The following is a 23,426-nucleotide window of genomic DNA, read 5'->3' as shown; positions in this document are numbered from 1 at the left end:
TCAAGCCTGAGGGAAAAAAAACCAGCTGATTTCACTTAGATTTATGTCAGGCCTGTAGGTGATCTTGTTCAAAATTAATAAACTAGTTGTCTGATAGACCTGTATTACATTGGGAATTTTATCACTAGAATTGCAAACCGTTGTTAGCCATCTTCTTCAGGGACTGGCATCCTCTGGCCATTGACCAGATGATAGCTGTTGTATCACTTCTGGAAGTGGCCAATAACTTCCAGATGGGAGACACTTGTTCACTGTTTGAAAATCTCAAACCAGATTATTTTCTCTTTAAGATTCGGGAAAATATATTCCCTATGTAGAGACACCTACATTCATTGAAGGTTAGGTTTTGAAATTTTCACCCATTTCTAAACAAAAATAGTGTCACATTCCCAGTGGTTAAAACTTCTTCCTGCTACCACCTTGCCTGAAATGCTTTTTACTCTCAAGCCTGTGATTTTTGCATTTCTGCTGTGAATTTTGCAGCTTGAGCTCAGATCCCAATGTTTTGGCAACACTCCCGTCTGTGTGTGAGGAAATCCAGGCTGCAATATCACTCAAACCTCCTTGTTTTACAGACAACCTTCTATCTCTGTAGAGCAACCCAACGTTTCAGCATCCCCATTCTCCTGAAATCCACTGAGCTGGCAAAGACCACAGTGTGTTATAGCTGCTGCAATTCAGCAGACCCCTGGCTAGCTGGTCTAGGACATTACTTTTGGTCTGAGCAGGTGCAGGGCACATTATAGTTTTTAGCAATGTAGCTGTGTGCATAGAATAAAACAAGCCCTGGGAGGCTGCCTTGAATTAGGAATAATATGTTTTGGTAAGAATAATTGAGTTACAGGTAAGATGATGTGTGCAGTGATTTGTGTTTGCCTAGCCCAGGTGATGCAGCTTTTTGTTTAATAGGGGATATAATCTAACAAGAGGGTTGTTTGTCAGGCTGCAGTCTGTGAAAGACCCAGTTTTGGTCCTGGAGTCATAGAAAGGCTGGTTGGAGAGGACTCTGTGAAGTCTGGTCTGCCAGTGTTTCATGGTTCCTTCCTCCTTTCCCTGAGGACCCTCTAGGGCCTGTCTTGCCCTCTTTTCTCCAAACCATCAATGTTATCTCTGCAGCAATCAATAGTTGCCACCAGCCTCTTCACACCACATCTCCCTTCTCTCTGCCAGTCCTATCCCTGCCCCCAGCCCCTGCTCCCACTGTCATATCCCCTCTCCTTGTTTTTTGTCTTCCATTTCTGATTAGCACAGCTGTTTCTTTCCAGGCAGCTCCTTGTCCTGCCCATTTCCTTTTCTCCATTTGTTCCCTTCTCCCTCTCTGTCTCTCTGTGTATTTTGATAGAATTATTGGAATAGACCTATATTTAAAAAAAAAAAAAAAGAGAGAGAGAAGAAAAGGACTCATCTGGTTTCCAGGGGAAAGATGAGGAACAGACTCTGCCTGTCTCTTCAGGGCAGGATCCTCACATGTGCAAGCATGGGAAAGTTCTGTGACCCTTCAGCAGAAGAAGAGCTTTCAGAACTTCTTGTGACTGTCTTTTGTGAGCTCTAGGTTTGGCTGGTGAAACACTGCCCCCCCTGCTTTCCTCCTGAGACAGGAAGGCTGTGTGGCTGGTTGCACTGGGCTTCTAGGCACATCACCTTGAAAAGCGATGTTCTAGGCATTCAGTGGGCACTACAGAAACAAGGGGCAGCCTCAAAAGATGTCCTGGGGTACAGCTTGCTGTCATGTGCCCAGCATTCAGGAGAGGAGCTGCAGATCTAGCCTAGCTCTTTACCAACCCTTTCCTACTGTGGCATTCGTGATTGCTTCCATCGTCCTCACTATCTCTGTGCATGCTTGCTCTGAGCATTCCCTGTGTCTTGAAGTTCACACAGCGATTTGTAGAAGATAAAGCCCTGGAGTAAGGGCTGACTTCAGCACTGCTTAGATGGGAGAAGTTCATTGTTGGGCAATGCTGTATTGTCCCTGGGAAGGACCCAGCACACAAGAGTGGGTACTCTGAAAATAGCAGCATTTTTCAGTGCTTGCCTGTATTTTCCATGGTTACCTCAAGCTTCTCTCTTGCACATAGGGAAGGCACTACATGTGAACCTTATAGTGATGTTTTGGTAAATGTTTTTTGCTGTTTAATGCCATAAACAAATGATAAGTCAAAGTGCTAAGACATTGTGCTATGTACGCTAAGCCATGGCATTTTGTTCAAATCCCTTATGTGAAGTCTTGACCTCTGATGTATAGGCAGAAGATGAAAGCTTACTGTATAAGGCCCTGTGTGGATTGTGACTGGAAAGAAAGAGATTTTATTGACCAGGAATGGCAGTAAACAAACAAGGAAGGAGGTAAGTTTCACAGTGTGTGTTACAGGTTAAGAGGAGAGGAAAAGATTAACAACAGTCATTCATTTGCTTTTTTTATTATGTATATTTTTATTAGAAAACAACCTTGAACACCCAGGAATAGTTTTCTAATAAACGTAAGCTCATGAAGAGCGCTTGGAAGTTTCCATTCTGGGTTCAGGAGAATGACGGGACAGTAACACAGTTGACATGGTCATTCCTCTTAGTCAACCCCTCCCTTGTGGCTGATTGTTTTGTATGTTGCAGCCTTCCCTTCCCTGTGCTTCCTGCCCTGAACAAAACCAACCCCCCCCCCCCGCAACCCCACAGACATCTTTGTAGAAGTCTCAAACAGTGTATTTCTGCATGGACACACCATTGACTCATCTCATCCCTCAGTGAACGTAGTGATCTCTTCCAGGCCTGACTTAGGACCCTACCAACAGACCTTGGGGATCCATGCAGAGACACTGCTTCCTCTCCTGGGCAGACCCTGTAGTAGTGAAGGATCAAATCATAGTCCTTGGGAGTGATTTCAAAGGGATTCATGTGAGGAGGTGCAGAATTAGCCTACTGGGGACTCTGCCCACTGGGGATGAAGATCCAGGGAAGTGTTTTTGCCATCCCAGCTAGCTACTTCCCTTCTTACTCTCAGCCTCTCTGGGGCAAAAGTTCTGAAGGGGTTGATGCATAGCTATGGGCTGGTTGTGCTTCTGGAATGAGGAAGATTTCCTCCCCAAGCCTGGCCTGCATTGCCTATAGAGAGTTTGTTTTGATGAAGAACTGATGTTTATGAGCCAAAAACATGAGGGACAAGCCCATTTTGCTTTGCTACTGTATAAATCTGACGAAGATTCTTGCTCCCCTGTCATCAGGGCAGACCTCACCCAGTTTTACCACCACCTAAAATACATGTGCTTTGTCCTTACTGTGTTTTTGGCTCAGGTACATCATCCACTCTAGTTACCCTGAAGCTAAGAAACAAAAGATTCCCCATGTCATTATCCCATGCTTGACAGTAGTGAAGGAGATGCTTGAAATCATTTGCTCTTCTGGATCAAGAAGCTAAACTCCATGAAAAAGGGTTCTGCTGGCCCCACCAGTCTAGAGGGGTGGGAGGAAGGTTTGTGTGCCTGTTAGCAAGGAGTAGAAGGGCTGTCCACACTCCCACCTCAGAGAGATGCTCTACCATTTAGTAGCAATGAATCACCCCTTTCCAAAGGAAAGAGAAGATTATGGAGTAGTGAGTGAAAGGGGAGGGGGAATATAATCTCATAAGAACATAGGTACTGAGATCAGCTCTTCAGAGAACATCATTTTTTGTCTCTCTAGCTGGGAAAGAAGAGCAGGTGGGTTAGGTAGATGTCTGTTCATCCTTCTAGGGAAAAGGACTAAAGTGAATATCTGTAATGTGCAGTGGAAAAACTCCCAGAGAAGTGTGGCAGGCTGGGTTTTAAAGGAAATCTGTCTTGTAATGAAGAGCAAAGAGCAGAGTAGCTCTGTCACCAACTTGAACTGTGAAATGATGAGATAGGTCACTTGCAGGGGCACACTGGGCATGTGCAATTCTTGTGATTATTGATATCAAAACGTATATAAGCTGATAGATGTTCCCACTGCCCAACAGTGACTTGCTAACAACCTGCAAACAACAGGTTGTCATCCTGCCATACAGGGGCACAACTGGAGGCAAAACATCTCTGCCTGATGTTGGCTATCCCATCCAGAGGGCAGCTGTGGTCCCCTGTAAAATGCTACGCTCTAGGAAGGCTCCTTGATTATAAGCAGACTTAATCACTCAGACTTTCTCTGAGCAAGCAGGGAACTGAATGTGATGTCCTAATTCTGTTTGGTAAAGCACATCTTGATGCATAACATAAAGAAGCATCTTCCCTTAGTACCTCTTCTCTACTGTTATTTCATTCTTTAAGTCCTGGATATCAGAATCCTTTTTTTCTTTTATTTTCTTTTTTGTCCTAAGATGCTCGGGGAAAAAAAAGGAGTTAATAATGGGAAGTAAACAAGCTGGGAAAAATACTGTCAATGTGTCTTGGAAAAGAATTTCTCTCTGAGTCCTTGTCCCTATTCAGAAATCCAGCTCTTCTCAAACAGTTGTGATGGCAGGTGTTTGTGCTTTTGCATCATTGTGCTTGTTTGAGTATGGCTCAGATAAGTTTGAGGGGTCTTCAGCCTGTTTCCCGCTGCTGGAGCTGAGCGTCTGTTTTCCACATACTTCTGCATTAATTAAATGCTATACAATAATGAGCATGAACCAGAGACAGGCCAGAGGTCACATAAAAGCATTTCCTTCTTCTGTCTTCTCTTTGCCTGAAGTCAAATCGTATGTTGTATTTTCCACACAGCAACTCCCTAGCTCCTGTCAAGACTTATTCAATACAGTTAAGTATTCTTTCAGGTTTATTTGTTTTTTTTTCTTTTCTTTATGTTTTCAGGATAACATTTGTAAATATATATGTATATGTGTACATATATTTTATCTTGCAATTCCAGTTCTGGAAGAGAAAACATCATTCTTTCATCAAAGGAAAAATTCACCCACTGACCTGGAGGTAATTTGAATAATGAACTAAGATAGTTTTTGATGTTTGTGTAAACAGCACAGAAGTGTCAGACTCTGTTCTCCTTGTATCAACGTGATAGATGTGAGATCAAAGACTGCCTTCAGTAACTGCAGCATGTCAGACTTGTATTACTGAGGGAAATATTCCTAGAGCCATTAGCTCATTGATGTTGTACGGAAACCAACTGATGTTTTCACTACATCTCCTTCAACATGGAAGAAGAGGTGAAGGTCAATGCAATAAGCTCCTACACTTGTTTCTCCTCTCAGGATTCAACTATGTCATTGTCTATCAATGAAATGAATTTCCCTGTCTGGATACGAAGGATGTAGAAGACTCTAAAACTAGTCTGTGAGGAATCCTGTGTCTGCCTGCTCAGGAGATCTTCAGGGCTGGAATGTAGGGACAGCAGAGGGAATGAGGCATCTGTTGGCTCAGGAACAAGAAGGAGCAGTCACAGGTGAGGTGGGTAGTGGAGGGGAGGTTAGGATACTCAGCCAGTAGTCACTAAGGCAATTGCACTGCTGACTATTTCTGCTCCAAGTGCTTGACCGAGTAAGTCAGTAAGAGGAAGGAATAGGTCTTCTGCCCATGCGTTCTCACAAGGAGATATGGAGGAGTCCTGGTGGATGAACCACAGGTTGAAAGTGCTAATGGTGCGGCCTCCTCCTGCACTGAAGAGTAGCAGTACTTTGCTTAGTCAAAATAATCTTTTTTTCTCTTGAGGAAAACAAAGAGAGCATGCTTGAATGACTGACCACCACATGGGGGCAGGGGATGGTCTTCAGAAATGTCCTCCATCTACAGGCATTGGCTCTTGATGTTTTACTGCTCCTAGATACAAGGGCTTTGAGAAGGGTCAGGGGCCTGGCAGACATGAGTAGTATTTTCCTGTCTCCCCAAGTGAAAACACAGCGGACAGCTGGCAGCTCTTGACTCAATCTACGTTGCTGACTTGTTCTTTCCTTAGGTCGCCCATTATGGTAAGGTAAGACATGGACCTCTTCAGCACCTTGCTTGGGAAGCCACAACAGGGAACACACCTGATTTACTTGAGAAACAGTCCATCACTTCTGACATTTGAAATTGGAAACCAAGTGTTAGCTGGGTATATGGGTTTTGCTAGTATTATGGTTTTTCTTGTGGCAACCAATTAACAGCAGGCACTGAGGTTAGCAAAGTGAATATATATCAAAGACGATTGACTGATGGTTACGGAGTCTGTCTATTGATACAGACTCTTAATGGTCCCTGTGTTCTCTGATGACCCTTGGGTTTGTGCATGTGCTTGAGCCATTGCAGGCACAGAGGAAGAGGGTCTGCACTTGGCAGTGGGTATTTACCAAGAGACTGGATGGCAAGAATGTAAGAGCTGTGGAAGTCGGAGGCCAGCACTGATGTTTCAGTAGGCGAGAATAGCATTGGCAACTGACACAGAGCAAAACACCTCTGAAAAGCATAACCGGAAGAGCATTACCAGAAAGACCTGTCAAAACTGACAGAAAATCAGGGCACTAGCAAAAATCACAAGAATGAGCAGGACCACACACATGATTTCTGATGATGGCTAAACACAGTCCTCCACACCGACCACCCCCAAACCGTGTTGGAGGACCACAAAGCCCAAGAACTGAGGGGTCTCCGCAGTGATAGAACCTGGAATTTTCTCCACTGGGAGAAACAGCTGCCAAACTCTGCAAGCTTTGTTTGTCGGTGGAAGCTGATCTGGCTGCTTTGTAACAAAATACAGAGAGCGTCTCTTCAGGAACCCAGCAGACAAGACTAGAGGAAAAATGTGGGGAAGAAGAGATGCCTTCTGTAGCATAGCTCTGCCCCATCTCTTCTGTCTGCTAGAATACTCCACTACACAACATATTTTGCATGTCTTGGGAGCGTACTGTCTCCATTTGCACCTTTTAAAGTCCTGCATAGTAGCACAAAGGGAATGGCACAAGGAGGTTGTGGGAGACGAGAACTGTGCTATGGAAGGAAGAGACCCTCATCAGTATTTCTGCCATCAATACTTTGGGGAGGAAAGAAAAAGAGAATCCAAAACCCCAAACCCCACACTAAATTTGCACCTGTTCTCTCAGGCTGTCAGCCTAGAAGTTCATAAACTCAGAAGTACCTTGTTCTGGAGTAAACTGTTCTGAAAACAGTTTCCAATGGCTTCCCCGAGTTTGCTTTGCTGGTGGCAGCCCTTTGGCTCCATGCTGGCACATGTATGAAGCTCTTTGAACAAGTTTTGACCTTCCTTTAGCCCCTCTGCCCATCAAGCCAGCTAATGACATGCTTTGTATTGCACAGAACACATACAATTGACAAGTTCATAGTGTTGTTTAAATATTAAACAGTCTAGACAGGCTTTTGGGTCTTATGCCACTATGAAAAGGCTCAGACCATACCCATCTCTGAAATTGGGCTGTGGGATCATTTGCACAGTAAGACAGACGATAAGACTTGTATACATTGCCATGCAACAGAAGAGACCCCGAACCGCCAGCCCCAAGTGGAAAGTTTATTTCTAAGCACAATATATGGAAAAAACAAACCAACAAACCCCACAGATATAGAAAACGTTGTAGCAAATCCCTGGTCAAGTAGGACTTCATGTCTGTCACTACCCTGTACCTCACAGCCGCTTAAAATGTCATGCAATGGAGGAGAGGGCACTCGGACAACACCCTCCACTTCAGATCAAGGAGGATCTCCAAGCAGGAGAGGGCTGATGGGACTCCCGCTGAGTGATTCAGACTGTAACCACCAAAAGGGCAGCACTGCTCACCCCCACCACACGCTTCGTGACTACCGGTGGTAGACTTAGCACTTCAACAGGCTTTACCAATGTGGATTCTCACAACACCCCTGTGAGGTAGGTACGTATTGTTATTCCCCCTTTGCGTGGAGGGGGGACTGAGCCAAACAGCCCAAGGCTACAGAGTCAGTGGCAGAGCTGGAGTGAGAGTATGCAGAGTCCTGTGTGCTCAGAGTACTAGATCACACCACTCTTTCACAGCAAGTTGTGCTTCTGACCTCATAAACTTTTAGCCGTTAGCCAAATTAAAAGAATTTGACTTCTCTATATTAAATGAGTGGAGGGCAGGGAGGGAAACAACATCATGTCTGACAGCTGTCCCTTCATCTGTGTATGCTTCCCCCTTGCCAAAACCACCATAATTACTCATCTCTTGGAATGAGGACAGCCTCCAGGACAGGCATGGGGGCGAGAGGCTGCTGTATTTGCTTGCTTTGGCCAGGTTTCTCTCTACTGTGGATCAGAAGTGGTTCTTCCAGAGACCATTCATTGTAACACGTTCATTCTGGGGGTAGCTGCTTTTTAGAGATGATCGGAATTGCTCCTTCCCTCTCCCTCTGCCCACCAACTTCCCTTTCCTCTCCTCTGCCAAAAGCACTCTTTGGTAGATAGTAAGATTGGTCAGATAAAGGTACAGTGGCCTCAGAAACCATGCTGTTTCACATGGGTCCTCAGCAAGTCAGCTTTCTTGGCCGGTGTTTCACCTTCCACATTCTCTGCCAGAGAAGTACCTGTTCTGTTGCATTCTGATATTCAAAGGGACACTGTCAAGTAATTGAGGTGAAAAATATGACCCGCCTTAAGATGCTACCCTTCATCTTCAATGTTGCAGAATGGCTGGTGTGTTCAAATACAGAGGCTGAAGTCTGACACTTTCTCTGGTCCAGAAACACTTGACCCACGATGGCCTCGCTGCCAAAGGAGCTGGTGGCTCGCGTTTGCCCTGGCTCCAACAGAAGCTACGAGAGGTGCTGGTGTGATGATGGAGGGCAATTGGACACAGCCATTGTGCAACATTGCTCAGCACTGCTGCTGAAGTCCTTCAGTTTGGCTGAAGTCCTTAATTTTGGGGGGAGCTGGGTTCAGGCTTGATCACTACGGGCTCATTGGTTTGGGATTGCTGAGCTGTTGCTCCTCAGTTAGCTAATCTCCATATTTTTAGGGTTCCTGCTCTTACACTTCCTTTGTGGCAGTTGCATTGGCAAAACAGCTCAAGCCCGCAGAGCTGGGACATACCCTCCATAGAGTGAGGATAATCAGCAGTAAATCAGTAACATGGATTTCGTCCTGTTGCAGAAGAAAGGTGGGAAGGAGAAGGACAAGGATGGTGAAAGGAATGGGGTGAATGGAGAGAACGATACATGCCCAAATGGAAAAGGACAAAATCAGTAGGGAAAGAAATTTTATTTTCAAGCTTGTAAGAGAATATTACAAACAATGGAGAGTAAAAAAAGCCCAAACCCTAAAAACTATTTAAAAAGTACTTGACAGTGTCCCTTTAATATCCACAAATGATTCAGCCATTGTGCATTGAAAGAGAATGTTCCTGAAGAGCAACCGGTACCTTCGAGGATATATCCCAGAAAGGAGACTTATTAGAAGTGTTACATATTTGATCACCAACTGTGCTCCCTCTTCAGACTAACTCTCTCTTGAGTGATTGAATGGAATAGACTCTATAATAAACTAACAGACTGGATGTGAAAGGCTCAGCCTACAAGACTGAGTGAGACTGTTGCAAATCGAGCAGCAGGGATACAGACACCGAAAAAAAAGATGTACATCTCTAATGCATGAGTGTCTGAATCAGCAAGGAAGCAGAAACCCACAGAGATGGGTCAGCTTCTTGTGATCGGATTAAAATGGGAGGAAATTAACCTGGAATGTCTGCATGGAAAATGATGTGTGTGAGTGGCAAGATTTGGATGCTGGATTTGGGGTTATGAAGGCATAAATCACACCAGTACTTGTGCTTGAAACACCTGTGGAGCATTTGTACAAAATTTGCCAAAAATGCCTATATGTCAAATAAAGGTCATGGAGTGCCCTCCCCCCTCACAATTCCACCCTCACAAACCCCTTGTCAGGAACATTACAGAAAAAACCAGGATTTTTTGGTGAAATTTGGATATGCCTGGGTTTTGTGAGATTTTTCTTGGTGGGATGATTCAATCCCTCTTTCTGTAAATCAATACTGAAAAATCCCCAGCCATTTCACTTCAGGTATCCTATGGTAAATCGAACAAGTCTCCAGAGTGACTCATGGAACAAAACAACTCATAGCTCTGGTTAATCACAGTCTGGAAAATAAAAATGCTCCAAATATTTTGTTCCCTTCCTTGTTTTTGTAAATCCCACACTGTGTGTTTGTGTGCGCATGTGTGTATGGGGGGTGTGTACAGAGCATTTCCTATTCCAGGTAATAGGATTTGTAAGACACGCTAAACTGTCTGTTCCTCTGCTTCCCCAGAACTCTGCCTACTCAGTTTGTAGTCTGTATTGCACTTGTTTTGTTGTATTTTTTTTGTGATTTGTGTTGTTGGTTGTTTTTTTTTCTTTTTTTTTTTTTTTAAACTGTCTGGAAAACATTAACCTCTTTAGCATGAGTGTGCAGCTCTCCCTCCACCTGCTTTTTTCCTCAGCTGGCCAGGTGCTGCCTGTTATATCTTGTGCAGTTACCGAAAAAAGAAAAGGAGAGGAAGGAAAAAAAATAAAGGAAAAAAAGAAAAGGAAAGAGGAAGAAAAAGGCACACCATGCTCCTCTGCTTTATGAGTTCTTTGTCTCCTCTGCTTCATGTTAAGGCCTCCTGAATTCCTCGGCTCAGACCGTCGTGACCCTCATGACGAGCTCTCTGTTACTACTAGACTGGCTCCTCTGTTCGTGAGGCCTCAGGTGGCTGAGTATATGCAGGATGGTATAAGCACAGTGGTGGTCAGAGAGGGTGCCTGTGGCATGGCCGGCAGCCCGTGCCCCGCTGTCAGCTGGAGCGGAGTTAGTGGCTGTACCACCAGTGGAGGACGAGTGGGTGGTTTGGGAGGAGAGGCGTTGATTTGTCCTGGTGCCTGTTTTTTGTTCCTCCACGTCCTTTGTTTTGTCATAGTTCAGCACTTTCCACTGCTGATTGACCGCCTGCCACCGTTTAAAAATCCGATAAACCGAGGGCCCTTCGTGTATTATTAGACCTGGAGGGAAGGGGGAAAGAAATAAACATAAAACAGAAACAAAACTTTAGAAAGAACCATAAACCTACCCCAGCATCCTGCCCCCAGCTCGCTGGTTCACTCAGCTCTCCCTCAGCCGGTGTTTATTCAACAATAAATCATGTATTTTAATTACCGACTGGCAGAGCACCGGTGCTTCTGCTCTGCTGGATCCCTTTTCCCCTGAATTAGAAAGATTACAGCTTTATCTCAGCAATCAATAAATGGATCGTAAATGCAGCACAGTGAGTTATGCTCTTACAGCAGAACAGTATCTGTTTACCAATAAACGCCTGAGGTTTATCTACCACTGGACTGGTTTTGCATGCTGCATAGGTGTGATTCACCCAGCTAACAGCGTGTGTTTGGAGGGGGTGTAGCTGGATCTGACGTGCCGGTGACGTCTCCTGCACCAGCGTCATGTGTGTGCACAGCCCGAGTCTCTCCCCACACACATAGCAGCAGAGCAGACACGCACATGGAGGCCAGAGGCGGCAATCAAGCAAAAAAAGGGTCTATCTATATCTGTAAAAGCTTTATCATCCTGGGCAAAGTTTTGCTCATCTGCAGAGCAGGTACCTCATCGTACGTCACTGTTCCCTTCCAAGGGCGAAAACAACATGCTTGAAAGCAAGGGCAGATGAGCTTACACAGTGTGTGCACTGAGTATGGACGTAATGCGTATGTCCTGCTACCCATCTGCATACACCAGAGCTGATGTCCAGGGGATGGCAGTGGACTGTGGGACAGCTGACTTCTCATGGTCTCTGCCTTTGAAAGAGAGCAAGCAGCTCAGGCCCTTCCACCCAGCAGTGAGCTCACCTCTCAGTGGTCTCTGTCATCCTCCCCACCCTTGCAAGAGGACTGAAGGATTAGACAATCATAGAAGTTGTTTAGATGATGACAGTACTTGAGTATTAAGCTCTGTTATTATTCAAGCTGCCAGGCTTTGGCTAGACCCTTTGAAAGCACTAGGACCAGCAACGACTGCAACACTGTGTTGTTCATATCCACCAAGGCCGGAGGAAGCTGCAACATCTTGTGTAGACTGGCATAGTTGACACACTGTAATATAATTAACAAGCTTTGCTAGAGTGTGGGATTTATGCAGGATGAGGGGGGTCTGAGTCTCCTTGTTTTGCAGCAATCTACCTGTTAGGGAAGTGTCTTTGTGCCCCCTGCAACTGAAGCCTGACCAGCAGGTAGGACTGGGTGAGTTAGCACATGGATAGCTTCACTGTTCTTAGCAACAACGGCTTCACCATTCTTGGTCAGGATCAAGATTATCAGAACCATTTCTAGGAAGAGCAGCTGTCTTGCCTACCTGTTGCAAGCATATTAATACAAGGGCAAAGAACAAAAGACCCACAAGAAGTAAGAAGCAAAATCATACCAAAAAGAAGTTACTTTGACCAGCATTGTGCAGGGAGATGATGGTCACTACAGACTGAAGTGGTTTACTGCTATCCCTGATGAATCAAATGCTAGGGCTTTACTCTCCACCCAGCTTTTCCACACTGCTCTAGTTTCTGATGACAGGTAATTATTGGAGTAAATCTGTGTATATCAAAACCCAAAGTATCTGAAGTTCATCCTACCCTTAGGGCTGACCTTCCCATTACTCACTGATGGGGATGCAGCCACCTGGTTTCTTAGGATCTGCATCTGATTTTGCAGAGTTTAAACTCTAGCTTCAGTACAGAATGAGTTTCTAGCCTCTCTGGTTTTAAGCATAACTAGAAGCCTTGTTGACTTGATCACAGAATAGCTTTAGGGGGACTCTCACATTCACCATAATGGGGTGCTGAGCATGCTTACTGACTGTAGAAGTAATCATGTTAGATGATAGTTTATGCATTCAAATCTGAGTATTTTGGGACAGGGAATGTCGTTGAGCACTACAGTACAGGAGAGATCTTTACTCTGGTTCCATAGACTAGTGAGATTGCACAGCTGTAATCCCTGTAGTGATGCCAGCTTTTCATAAGCAAACACCATGATGTCATAATAGAAAAAGGTGTTTTTTCCTCCCTACTTTGAAAAATGGTTGTGAATTCTGACATCTTCTGATCGAAGCATCAACCATAAAAAGCAGGACTTAGGGAAAGCCTGCAGATCCAGCCAAGGAGACAGAGCTTTGAAGCAGGCCTGAAATGGATCAGCCCATGACAAGGGATATTAAACATATATTTAAATGAGCTATCTGATCTGTAATGAATGAAATTCCACTCTGATCAATGACAGAGCCAATGTTTCGCTGAGACCACTTTAAGCCTGGGATAAAAGAGCCAAAATCGAATGTTTTCTCCTTGGCTGTAGAACATTCTCCATAGAATCAAATCCATTCTCTGAAGTATTAAACACTGAGCCAGGATTGTAAATCTATTCTTAATTACCTTATCACAAATATTTAATGCGCAGCCTGATTCAAGAGGGCTGTTTATAAAATTCTTGTTTGTTTGCCTTCTAATTATAAATGTTTATGATCTTATGCAATTAACTGTGTGATGCTGATGGATGGGTTGCTGAGTCAACTGAGCACCTGTTTTCTTAGATAATTTTGGTTTCCAAATATTTATAAAAGTAAGAAATAACTTGTTTTCCTCTGTATTTACTGGGCTCTAAATTACTTATCGATTTCCCAGTGTCAAGCTCAGGAAGCTGTAAAATTAAAACGGAACCAAGTAGAGGGGTGGGCAGGGAGGCGGAAGTAAGAGTAATTCATTTGCAAGAGTAAATGCCAAGAGTAAGCAAGAGTCCATCAGTTTATATCAAGCTGCAGGATGCTTAATGCTCCCATCGAAACAAATTTTGTCTGCCTGAGATAAATTAGGATTGGAATTCCTACATTCAGCTCTGTGCATCCTCTTCCAGAAGCACCCGTCCCTCGAGGATCATTCTTGTTTACAGAGCTGAAACTTTCCAATTAAAGGCCAGACTTAAGTGGGAAATCCTTCAGGAAGAATTATATTCAACTAGACGTGTCCAGCTAGAAGCAATTATTCCATAAGCCAAATCCTGTGTGTGTGTGGAAGATAGCAGGTTGGTGTGAACTTCCCTCTTTGTGCACTTCTCTCTTTTCAATGCAGAAGTGTCTATATGAGAATTTCAGATGGATTCTGGTAGTGGCCTGATCCTTTTCCGCTCCTCACAAGTTCATCTCACCTTTTTCTGCTTCACAAAATCTGTTCTCAACAGATCCTGTGTGAAAACTTTCCTCTTTGCAAGGAAATTCTCTGTGAGTTTCATGGAAAATGTGTTGGTCCAGATTGTTGCCTGGTCCATGAAATCCCTTGTTTGTGGCACTGGTGAAATGAAACTCTATAGAACATGGGCACTGAAGATATGCTGTTCTCATACCCATTTTCTCGTGTGGAGACCTGTGTGGACCAGCATCAGAAGAAATTCCTTGAGATGAAAATTGTTGAATGCTGGAAGAAGTATTCAGGGGAACTATAATATACACTTGTCTTATTTCATTCTTATGTCTGTTTGTGGCCATCGAAGCAAACAGGGCAGCTGGCTAGATGGAGCCTTGGTCATTTTTATATTCTTAGACATTTCTACTTGCACTGGCTTGTGCCATGAAAAGATTTCTCAGATGGCTCTGGAGCTGGAGACAGCCCATGTTATGTGATGGGGTCATTAACCTGACAGCAAAGTCTACCAAAAAAATGTCTAATGCCTCTGCTTGCATTGTCACATTGATGCGGCTGCACTTTTCTTCGGACAAGACAGTATCTCTGAGCTAACATGGTAGGGCTAACCCGGGGCAGTGCTCCGAATTAACACATGCTGAATCTGGAACAATATGTACAAGAAACCATATTGATCTCTTTTCACTGTGTTCACTCACTCCATATATTAGCCTTTTTTTCTCTTTCTCTTGTGGCTTTACTATTACTGAGTCCATGCAGAGGGTCAGATCATGGTCAGCCCTGTGGAGCTCTCTAGAGTCCAGGCAGGAGGGACTAGTGATTATCCTGGGTGCAGGGATTACTTCCCAGAGCTGAGAAGCTGCTTTGTGCTTCACAGCACAGGCAAACACAACAATATCTTGGCAATAGGTTATACCAAAACTGTTCACATTGCTTACACTGGTAGTTTATGCTTCCTTTCATTTATTATATGTGGGGAGAGTACCCAGCACCCAACCACTGCTCTTATGCAAGACTATCACAGTAAGTGACCCTGCCCCAAAGAGCACAGAGCCTGGTTCCAGACTGGATTTAAAGCAACAGGTAAGCAACATCAATACAAGTTGGCTAGGCAAGGGTTGTGTCAGTGCAGTTACACACCTAATCAGTGCATGCCCACAGCATCTAGGAGAGCAAGCTGACAACTGCTGGCTCTGGGGAAAGACCTACCTCTTCCATTTACCCAACCACCCCACTCTCATTTTCATCCCAGAGCAAGAATAACTGGTCTGTTTCTTTTCCAGATGATCAAGATGCAGTCTGCAACAGAGCTAGCACTGGTGAAAGCAGTTTAATTGCCATGTTCTACTGACTGCCACAGCTAACCCTGAGCTGCTGGCCTCTTAAAGTGCAAGAGTCAGAAAGGAGAGCCTGACCAAGAGTGAGTATCGTGCCCCAGAGATAAGGCTTATGTCACTGTAGGAATTCTCTGAGCCTTGCAATACCTGACCACACTACATCATGATCCATGTGGGCAGTCTCTGTGCAAGGAAATATTCTTGGTGCTGAGGGTGCACACAGATGGGCTGGGTGCGGGTAGCTCTTTGTCTCTTGGGATTAGTCAGGACAGAGGTGCACTGCCATCAGTGGGCCAGTGGCAAGATTGGTCAAGAGAGAGGTCCTCAGCCCAGTGGCTGGAAGGGCTGTTGGAAGAACATGGGCAAAACCCAGATGTAACAAGGACAACTGCGTTGGTGCCTCTGAATGGGCAAGGGAGGATCAGTTGGTGCACCACCATCCTGTGAGGTTAACCTGAGCAGTTGTGAGCCTCTAATTTAAGGCAACTTTGGAGCAGCAGTGTCCCAGAAATGACAAGCAGTCACCTGCACGTTGTTAGCCTCTGCCACCAAGTGATGTTTTCACCAGGACTTTCAGCCTCTAATTAACCTTCCTCTTATTCCAACACTTGCCATTCATTTTCTTGAAAGAGACAGGTAAATTCTTGGGGCAGGTACTGTTTCTCCTGTTTGCCAGTAAAGAAACCACCAAAACAAGGCTTCTGCTGACAGTGAATGGTACATCACCCATGTGCTGTCACTCACACTATCTACAGGAGGAAAAATCCCAGTCCATTCCAGCCAGTTACTCTGTCCTGCTTCTCATAAAGCCCCTGTCCTGCCACCAGAGCTGTCACCTCTTGTTTCTACCTTCAGCAGCACTTTCCCCTTCAGTTTCCTTTCCAAATGCAGTTTCACCTCAGCCAGACAGCTGCCATGCTTTAGCCTGTTTCTGTTGCTTTCATTGTGGGATGTCAGGGGAAGATTATGGCAGCTGTGATCAAAGCTTAACGTTTGCATCCTCCGCAGCGGTGGCTCAGGCTAGGGCAAACCAATCCTCCTGGAAAATAACACCTTCATTGCCAGGCTTTCCCTCTATTGCCATCATTGTGTACACAAACCCTTCCCTCCCTTTCTGTGAAATCTTTCAGCTTTTGTGGCCATCTCAGATTCGCCCACTTTTGTTTCCAAAGCTCCAGCAGCTCAGCCCTCACCTCTTTACCTTAATCTCATCCTATATGCTTCATCCTTAGCCGCCTTTTATCTTAGCCTAAGAGCAGGAAAGAGGCTGTACTGGTTTAGACAAGGGCTCTGTCTATCATAGCATCCTGCCTCCAGCAGTGGCCAAAAGTATAAGGAAGGGTGTGAAAACAAAGCCAGAAGAGTGAAGTTTGCCTGATGGGCTCTGCACACTGCAGGGGCCATACCTAGCCACAGATGGTCTCTTTAGGCTCAGCTGTGTTCCCCAACTATGGATTTCTAGTGTAGTACAGTAAAGTGTACTGACTTTTGCTCTGTGATCTGCATTTGCTCAGATTAGGCTGCCCCACCACTTCCCAAATTCTCGTAGTACCCATGAGATCACTCCACTCCAAAAAGTGCTTTAGAAATAACCATGAACCTCTGCCTCACCCCAACTTCACAAATACTCACAGTAGGTGGGAGATGAGTCACCGAGGTCCCACTGGACTCTTCCAACCCATACTGCTTTTCAGTGCAATCCCATGTACTTTATCTCTCATCCATGATGCAAGCTAGTCCTTGGTGATAAACTGGGGAAAGAAGGCCAGAGGGACATTTTCCTGCAAATACAGGCTGGGAAAGGGACATCTAGTATCCCTCAGCATTGTCATGGGGTCAGTTCCAGCTGAATCACAGAATCACAGAATCACAGAATCACAGAATGTTAGGGATTGGAAGGGACCTCGAAAGATCATCTAGTCCAATCCCCGTGCCGGGGCAGGATTGCCTAGACCATATCACACAGGAACGCGTCCAGGCGGGTTTTGAATGTCTCCAGAGAAGGAGACTCCACAACCTCTCTGGGCAGCCTGTTCCAGTGTTCGGTCACCCTCACCGTAAAGAAGTTTTTCCTCAAATTTAAGTGGAACCTCCTGTGTTCCAGCTTGCACCCATTGCCCCTTGTCCTGTCAAGGGATGTCACTGAGAAGAGCCTGGCTCCATCCTCATGACACTTGCCCTTTACATATTTATAAACATGAATGAGGTCACCCCTCAGTCTCCTCTTCTCTAAGCTAAAGAGACCCAGCTCCCTCAGCCTCTCCTCATAAGGGAGATGTTCCACCCCCTTAATCATCTTCATGGCTCTGCGCTGGACTCTCTCTAGCAGTTCCCTGTCCTTCTTGAACTGAGGGGCCCAGAACTGGACACAATACTCCAGATGCGGCCTCACCAGGGCAGAGTAGAGGGGGAGGAGAACCTCTCTCTTGACCTGCTGACCACACCCCTTCTAATACACCCCAGGATGCCATTGGCCTTCTTGGCCACAAGGGCACACTGCTGGCTCATGGTCATCCTGTTGTCCACTAGGACCCCCAGGTCCCTTTCCCCTACGCTGGTCTCCAACAGGTCTGCCCCCAACTTGTACTGGTACATGGGGTTGTTCTTGCAACCCAATATGACAAGTTCTTTAAACAGCCTAGCATCTTTAAATCCTCCGGTGGCCGAGACTCAAGGCTGCAGAGCTGTGTACTGCAGGCAATGGGGAAGAAGGTGATCCAGGGAGTGGGGAGAGGTAGACTCATAATTGAAAGTTATGTTGTGGCACCAGTGGGACTCTGCACTTGGGCTGATTTGGGAGGGGAGATGTGAACATCGGAGTTGACCAGGTAGGGAATCAGGTAATGCCCTCCCTCTCCTCACTCCTGTTCATCATCTCCAGAACCTCTTCATTTCATCCCCCTTTTTCTACAAGTGAATTCCCCAGAAAGGTGCAGTCCCCAGAGCAGAGAGGTGCAGAATCAGCACTGTACATCCCACTTTGCTTTTGATACCCTGATGAAATAAACTGGTATGTCACAGAATCACTGTCTTCAGCAGTGTGACTGCCTGGTCCACCTTGTGTTTGGGATTCTGATTTCTCCTTCCTAAGGGTAGTGCTTTGCACTTCTCTTTATTCAATTCCATCTTGTTGATTTCTCGAATTTACCAAGATCATTTCAAACGCTGAGCTGATCCTCCAGAGTGTTTGTAGCCTTTCCAAGCTTGGTGTCATCTGTGAATTTTATAACAGCACTTCCTTTTTCATTATCTAAGCCATTAATAAAAATATTGAAGAGAGCAGAGTCCAAAACAGTCCTACTTGAAACGTGTTTCCATTTTACAGTACACCACTGACAACTACTGAGAAAGCAGTTTTTTGATTGGCTGTACACCTGCATTATAGTTATTTAATCTAGACCACATTTCTCTGGTTTGTTTAGGAGAATCTTAAGGCAAAGCACCAAAAGCATTGCCCAAGTCATGGCATATCAAACTGACTGCTTCTTCCTTAGCCACTAGGACAATTACCCTCCCAAATTAGATATGGTTATACTCTCATGCTCGTCATTTGGTTAAAAAAATGATTCTAATATCTTTCTATGAATCACTTAAGCTGATTTGCCCTTTGTTTCCTTGATGCTCAGATCCTACCTTCTTTAATGATAGATATTATATTTAAAGCTAGGTACTCTGCTTGCATTTGACACGTTTCCCAGCGTTTGACACGGTCTCCCACAGCATCCTCGCAGCTAAACTGGGGAAGTGTGGTCTGGATGATCGGGTAGTGAGGTGGATTGTGAACTGGCTGAAGGAAAGAAGCCAGAGAGTAGTGGTCAGTGGGACAGAGTCCAGTTGGAGGTCTGTGTCTAGCGGAGTCCCTCAAGGGTCGGTTCTGGGACCAGTTCTATTCAATATATTCATTAATGACTTGGATGAGGGATTAGAGTGCACTGTCAGCAAGTTCGCTGATGACACAAAACTGGGAGGAGTGGCTGACACAAAGGAAGGCTGCGCAGCCATTCATAGAGATCTGGTCAGGCTGGAGAGTTGGGCGGGGAGAAATTTAATGAAATATAACAAGGGCAAGTGTAGAGTCCTGCATCTGGGCAAGAACAACCCCATGTACCAGTACAAGTTGGGGGCAGACCTGTTGGAGACCAGCGTAGGGGAAAGGGACCTGGGGGTCCTAGTGGACAGCAGGATGACCATGAGCCAGCAATGTGCCCTTGTGGCCAAGAAGGCCAATGGCATCCTGGGGTGTATTAGAAGGGGTGTGGTTAGTAGGTCGAGAGAGGTTTTCCTCCCCCTCTGCTCTGCCCTGGTGAGGCCGCATCTGGAGTATTGTGTCCAGTTCTGGGCCCCTCAGTTCAAGAAGGACAGGGAACTGCTAGAGAGAGTCCAGCGCAGAGCCACGAAGATGATTAAGGGAGTGGAACATCTCCCTTATGAGGAGAGGCTGAGGGAGCTGGGTCTCTTTAGCTTAGAGAAGAGGAGACTGAGGGGTGACCTCATTCATGTTTATAAATATGTAAAGGACAAGTGTCATGAGGATGGAGCCAGGCTCTTCTCAGTGACATCCCTTGACAGGACAAGGGGCAATGGGTGCAAGCTGGAACACAGGAGGTTCCACTTAAATTTGAGGAAAAACTTCTTTACGGTGAGGGTGACTGAACACTGGAACAGGCTGCCCAGAGAGGTTGTGGAGTCTCCTTCTCTGGAGACATTCAAAACCCGCCTGGACGCGTTCCTGTGTGATATGGTCTAGGCAATCCTGCCCCGGCAGGGGGATTGGACTAGATGATCTTTCGAGGTCCCTTCCAATCCCTAACATTCTGTGATTCTGTGTGATTCTGTGATTTCCCCAGCTGCCTGGCACCTCCTGCATCCTCCCCAAGTTCCTGGTGATGAAATGCTCATGGGTCAGAGACTGCTCCTGCAGCTTCCTCTGAAGTTCATTAGGACATGCTGACAAGGACAGAGCTAACTCATTTGAATATTTTTGAGTCTGTTCTTTTCTGATTCTGCCCTGGGCTCTTTTCTCCTCATTAAAATTATTTTAGTTAAGTTTTGAAGACTGAGACAAAGGCAACATTTAACTCTTTGGCCCTTTTTGTATCAAATATTATTTGAGCTCTTTGACTTGCCTTGTTCTTCTTCTTACTTTACATATGCTTATGGACCTATTTGTTGTTGTCTTCTGTATCTCTGGATGGTCATCCTGGGGTTCAGCTCTGATGGCTCCCCATGCCTGTGTGATTTCTAGAGACTTTTCATTAGTTGCAAGCTCTTCCTTCTGCCTTTTGTGTGATTGCAGCTTCTGATTTTGGGTCCTCAAAGAGCTCCTGTTGCAGCCTCAGTGCTCTCTTCCCACGCTTCTGAGCTTTCCCCTGCACAGGCACAGTTTGCTGTTGTGCTTTTCGTATCATCCTTTTTGGCAGCCGCGAGCTGTTCGCGACTCTTTTATCCTTCAGATTCCCTTCCCAAGAGACGCTCCCTGCTCTGGTCCCCTGAGGCTGCTGCCGCTGCTTTTCTGGAGTCCATTATCCTCACATCATACTTTTCTTCAGCTCAGGAATGCTTTCATCGCACAGTCACTTTTCATACAAACTACTGCGACATACAGATTTTCAGGGATTCTTTGCTTTCAGATGAAATCAAGTAGGAAGTATAGATTCCTTCATAACTGTTACCTCTGCTTTCCAAAATATAAATTTTGTCCCCAAAATGTTTCAAGACCTTAGTGGACAGTCTATCGTGCATACAGGAGAAGTCCAGGTAATGGATAACCTGGGACCTCTGGTGCCGTCTTCTAGACATTTCTGGTAGTTGCAAGACACTGAACCAGTAAGCAGGATGTCTCCAGTCCACATGACATCTAGCAAAGGTCTCCTCTGAATAATGCTGGAACTGTACAATGAGGGTGTGCAAGCTAAGAAATGTCCAGCATTGAATGACATCATATAGCATAAACTGAAAATATATTCATAATGATTAGAGCTCGAGTGAATGCTTAGCATATGGAAAAATAATTAGCTGATTATAATCAGCTGTTTTCTTACCAATCATTCTCCATGCACATTTTTTAATACCTAAAGAACTGATTTAATACGTACAAAGGTGGGCTGTGTTTTGGCTCAGCAGAACTGAGGCGGCTGCATGGCTGGACCCTGTTGAGCGCTGCTGACCACTGGATGACTTGTGCTGTCATGGAGTCCATGGGTCTGGGGAAGTCGAAACTCTCCTTCTGCCCATCACCCTTTAAGTGCATTTGCTGTAACAGGACTCCGCTGGCAGGCAGCTTTCACACTGATGTGTGTGCCATGCTTGGCTTTCCTCAGGCCACAGGGGCCACGACCCAGCAAAACTGAAACTGAGCCCCTCAAAGGCCCTCCATGGCCTGGACAGAGTCCCACCAGTGTACACAGAAAAGCTGCTCCCAGCTGTCTTGGGGAGGTATTTTTATGGAGGCATGGACTCTTCCATTTCGGGTCATTAACAGTACAAACAGGCTGGCCCCCAAGCCTTCAACTGCTGCCTAACAGGCAAACCTTGTGCTTATTACAGCTTGCTTCCTCTCATGCAAGCTGGGGTTCAAGGATGGCTCTGCCTCAAAGCTTCCTCAGCCCCAGGTGGGCCAGGACTCCCCACAAAGGCAGCAAGAGCCCTTCTCCTTCCCTGCCTCCTCCTCTCCATCTGGCAGAGCAACGGGAGCAGCAGGTCCCATCTGGGTGGGTGGTTATGCTACGCCCCAAGCTCTCTGCAGCCATTAACACCCGCCCCCAGACTCAGCAAGAGCCCTGCCAGGTGGGAGATGGATCCAGCACGCCAGCATCTCAGAGGGTCCCCACAGTTGCTGTTCCACCACGTGAGTGATCATGGCAGAACTGACTGCCTGCCACGCTGAGGCAGAGCATGGTGGGGCCAGGGAAGGGATTTCTGTGCGCACAGGATGCTACAGGGTCCCCTTGGAAGCAGGGCAGTCCATCCCACACACATGGCACTTGTAGCTGGGGAACGAGGAACGCTTTATCCAGTGGGATGAATTGAGAGGACAGGTAGAACTGCCTGTCATGGGGTTTGTGGGGCTGGGGGGAGCTGGGGGCAGTATGTTGTCAGAGCACTGGGGGAGCTTTTATGGCTGCCAGGTAGATGCCAGCTTCCCTGCGAGGTGCTACCTTCATCCCAGGGCAGCCATCCTCATTCATGTCCTCGGCCCACCCTCATGCTCCTCTATAACACATGGACTGGGCCCTGTAGTTCTGAGCTGATAATGCCCCAAATGAGGAAAGACTGGCAAAATTAAGGAGCTGATAGGAGGTGTCCAAGGGACAGGAAATTCCTTTTCATTCAGCACTCCCACATGGTTTGTTTGTAATGGGAAAACAGCATCAATTGTCTGCAGGATGCCATCTGTGACAGAGGAGCCAAGCTGACCCCAGCAACCGCACACAGCAACATCATCCCTCTAGAAATGCCACAGTATTTTCAGCTGTAAGCATAGGAGCTACCAACCCCACAAGTTTCTCCTGCCCTTCCCACACTAGCCCTTTTACACCCTGCCTCAAAAATGGGACAAAAAAAAAAAACAAACCCAAAAGAAGAAATAACAGCAAAAATAGGTAAAATAAAACCCAGAGAAATCCTCACTCAGAAAATAGATAAACCATAAACAAAAGCACTCCTGTAAACTCAGCTGGCTATGGATGGCTACAGCAAAATGGATGTTGTGCCCTTAAGGGCTCTGGTACTCCTGTGGTATTTAATTCACAGCGCACGATAAAGCAGAGGATTAAAGGGCAGTCTCTAGCTATGCAGGCAGCAATAAATGAGACTCTTCTTAGAAAAACCATATAAATAAATAAAGACTGGAGCTCCACCAGCAGAACAGCCTTGCTTCTGAATCATACATCTCCAGCACCATTCCCCACTTGTGAGTCTACCCATAACTGCACCGGTATAGAAGGGATAGGGCTTGGAGGCATTACCCATATACCTCCGTGCTCTCTTAAAG

The 23,426-nt window shown here is 45.8% G+C and overlaps 2 protein-coding genes across 2 annotated transcripts in view; one reads left to right on the top strand and one right to left on the bottom strand.

The window, feature by feature from the left end:
* Positions 1-23,426, top strand: part of RPL37A (ribosomal protein L37a) — a 259,950-nt gene that overhangs the window by 67,737 nt on the left and 168,787 nt on the right. The window lies entirely within an intron of this gene.
* The window catches only part of MARCHF4 (membrane associated ring-CH-type finger 4), a 104,035-nt gene continuing 91,167 nt past the window's right edge, over positions 10,559-23,426 (bottom strand). Inside the window, exon 4 of the mRNA XM_068408155.1 lies at positions 10,559-10,920. Coding sequence (XP_068264256.1) covers positions 10,559-10,920 — 362 coding nt within the window. The remainder of the gene's footprint in view (positions 10,921-23,426) is intronic.

Source organism: Nyctibius grandis, chromosome 9 (assembly GCF_013368605.1).
Source record: "Nyctibius grandis isolate bNycGra1 chromosome 9, bNycGra1.pri, whole genome shotgun sequence".
NCBI lineage: Eukaryota > Metazoa > Chordata > Aves > Nyctibiiformes > Nyctibiidae > Nyctibius > Nyctibius grandis.
This window is presented reverse-complemented; position numbering and strand designations above follow the sequence as displayed.